Below are 10,529 nucleotides of genomic sequence, written 5' to 3'. Positions count from 1 at the left end.
GCACCAGAGAATATGAGAGGCCCCTGAAAAGATCTCTGCCCAACCAACAAAGTTGAGGCAGTTTCCATAGAGGGCTATACACATAGTCCAGTGATTTTCCATTTTTTTCATTCTGTATTTTTCCAATGGAAAAAAAAAAAAAAAAAAGGAAAATCACTTGGCTAAGTGTGTAGCCCTTGATGGAGACTGCCCCAACATTTTTGGTTGGGCTGAGAACTTTTCAGAAGCCCCTCATACAGGTTGTCATTACACAGCTTGGTTACATGCAGAATTTGTATAAAATTGTGATCAATACCATTTAATAATAACAGATCAAAATTGCCTCCTTATACCCTAAATATCATCTATTAGGAGGGAAATTATTCTTATTTTTCTTTTGCCCAAACTCACAACACCTGTGCTCTGCTTATTATGTAAATCAAAACAAGATAATAGAATCACAAAAGAAGAAATGAAGGAAATCAAATAAATCTTAAAATGTTATTTATTAGGTATATAATGCATTTATTAAGAATAAATGAGTTAAGAATTTGGACAGTTTTAGGTAACGGGAACCTTATGACTCATGACCTTAAAAATGTTTAGACAGTTTGACGTCACCCAAATGGAATAGTACAAGCTTTTAAACTTGACATTCGTATGCATTATCAATTTAATTAAAATGAAGATGGTATAAAGCTCTTAGTAGCATTTAGGAGGGTGGTTTGCAACCTAGTCTCCATGAAGGGCTATATCATTTAGGGCTCCTTTTACGAAGGTATGCTAGTGTTTTTTTAGCACACGCACGAAATTACTGCACGCTACACCACGCAGTACGCTTCTAGAATAATGCCAGCTCGATGCTGGCATTCAGGTCTAGCGCACGTGGCAATTTAGCATGCGCTATTCCGTGCATTAAGGCCCTAACTCACCTTTGTAAAAGGAGCCCTTAGTCCAGCGAGTTTCCAGTTTGTAAGCCATTTTTCCTACCATACCTAAAAATTGGAAACTCGTTGGACTATGGAGGCTACACTGTTTACATTGATTTTTTTTAACCAAACTTTTCAATCCACCCTTTATTAAATGCAGATTTTCTGTAATCCTCTCCCCCGAAATAATTAGCAACTTGTCACCTCAATTTCACTGTTTTACAAAATTAATGGTCAATAAAATATAGCTTAAAAAAAGAGAGAAAACTTGTGATCAAAAGAGAAGAATTTAAGGGTTTCCAAATGAGGTGCAAGGCTCTTAACTGATCAGGTAGCCTAGAAGATGTGGAACCATACTGTAAACGATTATTATTGTCACCAGATGGTCGCTTTATCTTTTTTTTTTTTTTTTTTAAATCCTATTTTCCTTCTTTAATTGAATACAGGGGCCGCTGAAAAGTTCTCAGCCCAACCAAGAAGAGAATGATGTGGAGCCATGAAACTTACAAGTTATTCCACACTTTTTCTTGACACTTCATTTCAGTGAGGCAAATGCATCTAGTAAATGGGCACAAGTATAGAGAAACTGAGCCATTGTGACATCACCATTGAGGCAGGCTCTTAGGCATTGGTGGAATGACATCACAATACGAGGGGGCCGCTGAAAAGTTCTCAGCCCAACCAAGAAGAGAATGATGTGGAGCCATGAAACAAGTTATTCCACACTTTTCTCGACACTTTTGGCTTCATTTCATATCATTGGAATGAAAAGTGTCGAGAAAAGTGTGGAATAACTTGTAAGTTTCATGGCTCCACATCATTCTCTTCTTGGTTGGGCTGAGAACTTTTCGGCAGCTCCTGTAGATTTGGATCTTTATCCATGAGCTTCCAATTAAAATTTTCAGTGATGTAACATTATTGTCTAGCATATATTTGGCATCCAACAGCTGTTTAATGCTCTAACCTCCATTTATCTGCCTATCTCTCCCTTCCTTCCTCCCTCTAGCTTATTACACACCTCTGCTAAAGTCCAGTGCCTCAATAAAGCGCCTTCACTATTCTCCTTTAGCCAGCTCTTGAACATAAACCTTGTGAATAGGCAAGGGATCTAGAAGGTAAATGGGTAGCAAGGAACACCACTTCTGGTATATTATTTTAATTACAATTACATTACATATTTGGGATTAACAAGGAACACTGGTGTCCCATGAAGAGAAGTCAGGTTGGTCAAAGAATACGAAGTCTGAGTTGGGTTATTAGTTTACCTCTATTACCCAGGCTATTGGTAAGATTTATTATGCAAAAGTCAGTCTTCAAATGTATGATTATTAAATCGATAACATGATAGAGACATTAATGTATGCAACAAAAAATTCGAGCTATGGGAGAGGCACAGAAGACAGAAGCACTCGAATGTAGACTTTATACATGATTCAAACGTTCTTTTTAGACCTTGACAACTTTTTTAAAAGAATGTGAAACTAATCCTAAAGTTGCAAAATGTGATTAAGGCACTTTGATAAAAACAAGCCCCCCTCCCAACATATTTTACTGGCAATTTCTCAAGGATCTTCCTACTGGATCTGTACAAAATTAGTTTAAAATTCAGGGCTGATTACCATGATTTCTAACAGCTATTATAAAGCAAATACACTATCAGAAGGTTTTTGTGGGTTTTTTTAAAAAAATTTCCTACTCTTAATAGTATCACTTGGGGAAATAATGCAGTATTTTTACACAAAATGACTGCAACCATTTAAAGGGATTGGGACTTGTACACCGCCTTTTTTTTTTTTTTTTGTAGTTTTACAGCCAATACTCTGCATCCACTGAAAATCGCATATGTTTTGCGCCACAGCAGATAGGGTATGACACTATGAATGTTATTTTTATTCACGTTACATTTAGGATAATGAACGGTTGTTTTAAAAATAAACTTTACATTAAGTAAAGTTGGCCCCTTGTTTATTTTTATTCTGTACATTAGATTGCCTTTTTTTTTTATTTTTTTTCCTTTTTTTTGCATTCATTAATCTCAAAGGAGAAGCGACTCGGCAACTAAAAAAAAATTCAAAAATCGTTAAGGGAAAGGGACACTTTTAAGCCCAGAACTATTGTTTCCTTTATTTCAAAGAGAAAACCTGAACGATTCTCATCCTTTTGATTGATTAAGGTCTTGAATAACTTGAGGCTGCGAGTGACAGTCTCTGAATAGTCTATTGCAAATAAAGAGCGCTGGGGAGAGCTGGGCAGGCTCTTCAGAGTGTAAAGGAGGCGAGTTCCCTGGCACTTACCAAGTTATAAATAAAAGGACGCACACAATAGTACCTTCTTTAAGAACAGACAGTCTTTACAACACTCCTGGCGTCATATCCTGCTGTGGTCACTCCAGCTCGTAGTCAGACTTTATTTCTTTAATTTTTTTTTTCACCTACACTAAATCCCCCAGAACATGTGAGTTACAAAGAATCGCTTAAAAAAATGTGTGTATAGTATTTTTTTTTTCCAGTTGCAACTTAGAGAAAAGGGAAATAAAAACTCGAAGCCTAGAAAATTCTTTCCTCCAAACTGCCCAGAAAATTTAAGACGCGATTTTGCATCACATATATTTTACAGACAAGAAAACAAATAACAGCAACGTTTCCATTAAAAAAAAAAAAAAATGACTGCAAGAAACCTTAGACTTGGGAGGCTTTCTGGTGGGAAAAGTTGAGTTTTACCAAGATAGCCAGAGAGAGAGAGAGACAGGCAGGCAGTGAACCCATTTCTAGAGCGGCCTCAGTTCTGCACTGTTGCTGCCTTTGCTCCTGTCCTCTTTCTCCCTGAAAGAACAATCCTAGCAAGGGAAGCAGCAAAGCTCTTTGGATCCCTCGGCTATACTAAGGCCTCGATTGTAATGATGAGAAGGGAAAGTGGCAGGTTCCATCCAATCAGAAGCTGCCTTCCCCAGACAGGACAGTCTTCTAGCTGACCAATGAAAAGACAGCAATCCTGATGGAGCTTTGGGTGAAAGAACTAATAAATGCTACAGAGCAGAGTTCCTTTCACTCTGTATCAACAACAGAAAGAAATCCTTCCCACTGAATTACAGATTTCAGTCTATTGGTCTGTACACCAGAGTCCATGCACAGACACTTCTGCAGCGTCCCCTGTTTGCACAAAACTTTTGTTTTCGTTCCTGTTTTGTCCCTGGGAGATTCCGTCGTTTTGTCAACGGAAGAACAAGAGTTCCTACTTTTTATGTCCCCGGACTTTCACTGTTCAGTGGGATCTATTGCGAAAGTCGGTTTTTCTTTTTGCAGGAGTTTCCTGGATTTAATATTGTAAATCTGAATCCAAAATGACAAGTCTTGCTGGAGCTGTCCCAAGAATGATGAGACCAGCTCCGGGACAGAATTACCCTAGAAGCGGATTCCCATTAGAAGGTAAGACACATCCATAATACGATAATCATTTCCAGTACAGATGTAATCTTAAACCGAGCAGAAAACAATAGTTTCTCAGTGAGAGTTGGTGGAAATTATAAGACAAAACTGAATGCGAGAACAAGCAGGACCTAAACAATTTGCATTGCAAGAGGTAGATTAGAAATATTATTTTAATTTATCCTAAGAGCCCATTGTAAATGGTACTGTTTGATTCATACTTTTATTTAACACAGATTCCCCAAATCTTTTAGTATTACTTTTATTATTAAAGCCTCTGTAAAAAAAAAAAAAAAAAGAAGCATGAAAAAGTTTTTGAAAGCAGAAACTATATAATAATTTAGTGAAACATTAGTCTATGCTTGTCACAAAGCCGTCTCTCTCTTTCTCTCTCTCTCTCTCACTCTCTTTCCTTTGAACTATCCTAAGTGGTTCCGGCAAGGTCCCGAAGATTATCCTGTAATCAATAGGTAGACCTGCTGTGTTTCTGAATTAACTTGACGTCTGCCGAAGACGCTGTTGGGCCAGAGGCTTGATTTTCTACCTAGGAAACTGTATTTTCTTTTAAATTGGAAAAATGTACACAAAAAGAGGCTATGCCTGCTTTGCTTACACTTCACAGAACTTCCTGAGTGCAATTAAGTTTCACTTTAACTCGCCCTAGCCAATAGCTTTGCAAACTATTAAAAAACAAAAACAAACAACAACCGTATTGTATATAGAATGGTTTTGTTTGCTAAATGCTGAATGTTAACATTGTATTATTTTATTTCTTCTTCTCTCCCATCAAGTGTCTACACCTTTAGGCCAGGGCAGAGTAAACCAGCTCGGTGGAGTTTTTATTAATGGCAGGCCTTTACCTAACCACATCAGACACAAGATAGTGGAGATGGCTCATCATGGGATACGACCCTGTGTCATCTCCCGCCAGCTGAGGGTGTCCCATGGCTGTGTGTCCAAGATCCTCTGTAGGTACCAGGAGACTGGCTCCATCCGACCGGGAGCCATCGGGGGCAGCAAGCCCAAGGTGAGTGCGAACTGGTTTGGTGAAGGAACTGGAGGGGGGGGGGGGTGCAAGGTTAGCACTAATACGCAAAAATTATAAAGCAATTTCTGATATACAGGGTGGTTTGCAAAGTAGCCTCCGCCGAGGGCGAGTTTCCAGGTTTTTTTCACAAGCTATTTTTCCTACGATAGGGAAAACCTGGGAACTCGCTGGACTAAGCCTCAATGGAGAATACATTGGTTAACTTTTTTTTTTTTTTTTTTAACCAAACTTTTCGAACCACCCTGCCATAATACACATGCAAGAAAGAAAGCTGCATTTCTGTGTATTGTAACCTAGATATATACATAATTTGTTCTATTTCTTCACTAGATGGAAGCCGTATAACTTTCATGCTATATAAGGTTGCTTTCAATTTGTTTTAATATTTAGATTTTGCTAGATCATCCTTTTCCAGTCTGCTTTTTGAGAGTAAAAGGGGGAGTAAGAAGGAGTGTTTAAAAAAAAAAAAAGCTGTATTCTATAGGTATAAAATAGGCACAAACAGATGTAGAGGACAGATGTTAATATATGTACATGGTCTAATCTGTTGAGGGTTTTTTTTCTCCTTCTAAGTTGCATATACCCATATCAGGGTTATATCATTTTTTTCTAACCCATATGAACTATGCTTTTATGATTGTTATAAACCTTATCATCATACTATTTAAACAGACTGTCACATTTTCTAAGTTTCCAGTTTGGAATTTAAATACACTGCCTTCGTAATTTCATCGTTTATTTAGACCTGAGGCTAGTTTGCCCATTGTAGTGGTTTTTAGTAAAATGATTCTTTAGTACTTTCTGCACAATTATGTATTCGTTGGTTTACATTATTATTTATGTATTTGTACATGCAACCATGCCCTGATAAAATTTGCTGCTTTGGTAAAACAAAACAACAGTACATCCTTCTGTGTGTGTTTTCACTAAAGCAGGTGACAACACCGGATGTTGAGAAAAAAATTGAGGAATACAAGAGAGATAACCCCGGCATGTTCAGCTGGGAAATACGAGACAAGTTACTCAAAGACGGGGTCTGTGATCGAAACACTGTTCCCTCAGGTACTGGCATCCATTACTGTTTACAATCTGAGCCATTCGTCTGTATTAGTGCAGCAGGTTCGTTCAGGCAATACAAACTTATTGATTGATGCTTTGGGCAGGAAGCTTTTCCCTTAAGGAGTCATCTCCTACTTCCATAAAATATTTAAACTTGCATTATTTCATGGATGTTCACCGACTCTGGTTTCAAAAAAAAAGCTAAGGGTAGTTGGGAAGAGGTTAACAATTAGAAATCATTATTCTACGTGGATACATAAAGTTTATTATTATTTAGAAGAAAATAGAGCTTTAAATCAACCTTGTATTTTAATGAGAAGTTTGTAAAAAAAAAAAAAAAAAGGACAAATAGCATACAGATGCAGCCAAGTAAAGAACAGATGGCTTATGTATAGTATATTTTCCTTTTTGATCTGAGCCTTCAGAAATAAATTTGTTTTAAATTAGAAGACAGAAACGTGATATTTCACTTTGGAAATATTTTAGTCTGTATATTTTATTCACTAAGCTGGAATGCTGAGGAGTGATAGAATGAGGATGCAATATGATTGTACACTAAATATTACATTGTGCCCGGTGACATATTCTCTCTATTTATATATATTTTTTCCACCTAGATAGTTTCTTTTAATGGACATGTTTATAGTTTGAAAGCAACGCTTTGATAACAGCAGGCTTGCTTTGGCAGGTCCCCCCTATATTCATCTCACAGACGTCTACTTTGCTACAGCATTATTGAGGCAATGTTGAACACACCAACTCAGGTTGGAAGTAAGAGAACTACTTTGTCAGACTTGGTTTCTAAACAAGTGAAGTACATGATACGAACAGATCGATAGTCAGGAAACAAATAAACACACCAATACCTAGGCAGCAAGCTAGACAAGTTAGATGTAACCACAGAATGGATGGCTAGGAAAGTATTCCCCAAACAGCCTTTACACATCAATCCAGTGCTGGCAGGCGGTCGCTGCAAAGTTAATGAGCCCTCATTTCTTTTTGTTTGAAGTGAGTTCTATCAGTCGTATTTTGAGAAGTAAGTTTGGGAAAGGGGAAGATGACGAGGCTGAGATTGAAAGAAAGGACCTAGAAGAAAGCGAGAAGAAGACGAAACACAGCATCGATGGGATCCTTAGAGACAGAGGTATTGTAAGGCCCCTGACTCCCTAATTTTTGCTGGTTGAGACCCGCGGAGGATCCTGTTTTCACTATGGTAATTAGTTAGTGAATGATCCAGGGTTGTTTACTCTCAGGACAGGTGATAGAATTACATTCAACAGTATGATGAATGTATGGTATGCATTCCTCTAATACAGGAGACCCTAGTTTCGTTACGAATCTTTTAATTGTTACCCCGTGTTTCTCGGTCTGTTCGCTTGAGTATATGAATTCGGAGAAAGTGTGTGGGAAATGCAGCATTTTCTTAGGTGTTTTATGGGCCTTCTTTGCTGGTGATAAAACTCTGACCGAGGTGTGAGAGCTCTTAAAACTTTTATACTGAAGTGAAAGGAAAGACTTCCTTCTTGGGATTCTTTTCGTCTTTTAATGACCTGTCGATCAGATGGTTATTTCCCTCTAGTTCAAAAGAAAAAAAATAAAATAAAAATGGGGGGAAACTCAAAGTCGCCACCTGAAATTTTTTTTCACATTTATTTTAAATCCTAAAATTCTCTTCAGTTTATTGTGTTACTCATTATGGTGTATTTCATTCCTTTTTAGGTAGAAAATGAATGGCCTTAAAAGAAAGTTGTAGGCGATATCTGTTTATTAAATTAGCTCATTACATTTCTGATTATCTCTGGAGAATTAATAATTATTGGCAACACTATTGCTTAAGCCTGCTCATTTTGTTTCGACTTGATAAAGGGAGTGTAGTATTAAAACCTAATTTCTAAAAATGCACATTCTCTTCTAAATCATCCTACTTTTCTACCATCTTCAACACTCTAACATTGAAACCTTTTATTATGGATAATAAATATTCCCATTTAAACAATCAGCTAAGTTAAAGCCTTTGAAAATGAAACCGAATGAGCATATGTGTGCCTTTGTTTTGTTTGCTCGTTTTGCTCATTATTTTAAAGGCCAGTTTGGAAACAAATAAAATAAATACCCTTTTACAAATATGTAGCCCGTGACTTTAAATTACTCGCATCCAGTAATTAGCCCCAAAATTCCCTTCAGCAAAATTAATATTTTTTAAACGGAAGAAACTCTTCGAGATTTAAGCCCTGATCTTGGAGCAGATGCGGTACTTTTGCAGCTCGTGGTGAATATTCACCTTAGCAGCTGCTTATGATGATACAAAGTTCATGTTAAAGTCTCTCAGAAATACTGTTTTTTTCCCTGTTTTGGTGGATGATCCGTGAGAAATGATGCTCAGACTTTGTCCAGCGATAATTCAGTTGGGAAGTTGAAGCTTTCTATTTTCGGGGACCGTCAAATGAAGAGTTTTAAATTACATAGTTAGTTTTCCCCGGAAAAAGCCCAGGAAGTGGTTTCTGCAGAGGGTATTAAATTAGTGGCCTTTAAAGTCGCCAATCATACGCTTTTGTGCGTTTTTCTACTATTCATTGGATACTAGTAGGAAGACTGAAAAACGAGCTGAAATTCCTCATAAGGAGAGAAAACGAGAGATGCAGCCACAGTTCTAGAGGGATTTGCTGTTGGAAGCTAAGTTTTTCTAGCACTTTTCTCGAGTGCCTACACAGAGGAGACAAAAACTGCCAAATGAGCTGGTCAAACATTTGTACAACTTCTCCAGCTTTTACAAAGAAGGGCTTCTATACACAATCTACACTTGGAGATGAACTTGGGAAACAAAGCGGGGAGAGTCCATTGAAGCTCATACTTTAGCTGTGCGCAGACAAAGCTTCAGCTAGCAGCAGCTTGATGTGAACAAAAGAATGCAACCTTTTTATAATTCAAGGAGAAAAGAAGAGAAAAAAGCCCAACAAAGGGCCCAGAAAAGACATTATGGGCTTGCAATGAGGGATGAATTATTCAATGATCTCCAATAGTCACTGTTCCGAGCAGTTTTATGGACTCTCCTCCGTGGAAAAAGTGACTGTTTCCACCTACAAAATGTTCCTAGGCGTTCTAGATGTCTAGAGGTGCCGACTGTCATTCAAAAAGGGCAACTCAAACTATTCATTTAAACTATAGGAGCCTTGGGAAAAGTAGATGTGGTGTAGAAATACCTCAATCCCAGCTCTGGTTTTCACCGTAGGGCTTCCACTGAAGCAGCATCTTCACAGACTAAAACCACAGGGTCTTGTACGAGATAAAACATAAACGGAGAAACCAGAGGGTTCTTGTGTCTTTGAGCATTAGCAAGACCACAAAACTACAAGAAAGATAGCTTAGCCGATCATTTAGAAATAAACGAGGATGATTATCCCAGAGGTAAGGGAATTGAACAGCAGAGTCCATTTTTTTTTTTCGGCGTTTCTAACTACTAGAGAGGTAGGTTCGGCCCTGTGCAAGGTAAACTCATGGACGTTTTTCAGAAGACGACGAAATGCTACAGATTATCTTGCGGCCATCGATTGCAGCAGGCTTGTGAATAGAAACCCCTTTGCTAGAAGTCTAGAATCTGGCCTATACTCCTCTTATAACACGTTTGGTAAGACCCCAGGGAATTGTGACACGTCTCCATCTTTCATACTTCCATTGGTAAAATTCTATGATGGTCAGTGATTTTGGATCTCAAAACATTACATCTCAGGGTGTTAGACTTTAGTAGGAAATTGCCGGTGTAGACAAGCAGCCACGGTGCACATAGTGGATCAGTTGAAATGTTTTGCTTGCACAAATATATTTCTAAGACATCTTTTAAGAAAACAACCAACTGGCCAAATAAACCAAAAGATTAAAGACAAAGGACATTGGAAATATGTATACTGTTATTACTGGATAGACCATTTATTACCAAAAAACGTATACAATGAATTTCAATACTTATATTTTTATTGTAAAGTTCCCTAAGGCTATACGAGGGGTCGCTGAAAAGTTTTCAGCTCAACCAAGAAGAGAATGATGGCTGCATTCTCTTCTTGGTTGGGCTGAGAACTTTTCAGCGGCCCCTCG

The 10,529-nt window shown here is 37.9% G+C and overlaps 1 protein-coding gene across 3 annotated transcripts in view; it reads left to right on the top strand.

Moving 5' to 3' along the window:
• Positions 1-3,919: 3,919 nt before the first annotated feature.
• Positions 3,920-10,529, top strand: part of PAX3 (paired box 3) — a 203,649-nt gene continuing 197,039 nt past the window's right edge. Inside the window, exons 1-4 of one of the 3 annotated variants that reach the window (XM_033958760.1) lie at positions 3,920-4,333; positions 5,125-5,360; positions 6,317-6,443; positions 7,450-7,584. In XM_033958760.1, the coding sequence (XP_033814651.1) occupies positions 4,249-4,333; positions 5,125-5,360; positions 6,317-6,443; positions 7,450-7,584 (583 nt within the window). In that variant the 5' untranslated portion in view covers positions 3,920-4,248. Of the gene's footprint in view, positions 4,334-5,124; positions 5,361-6,313; positions 6,444-7,449; positions 7,585-10,529 lie in introns of all 3 variants that reach the window. The other 2 variants (XM_033958762.1, XM_033958761.1) reach the window with 2 other exon arrangements.

The sequence above is a fragment of the Geotrypetes seraphini genome, chromosome 9, assembly GCF_902459505.1.
Source record: "Geotrypetes seraphini chromosome 9, aGeoSer1.1, whole genome shotgun sequence".
Taxonomy (NCBI): Eukaryota; Metazoa; Chordata; class Amphibia; order Gymnophiona; family Dermophiidae; genus Geotrypetes; species Geotrypetes seraphini.
The sequence above is the reverse complement of the archived record's forward strand: the minus strand, read 5'-3'. Positions and strand labels throughout refer to the sequence as shown.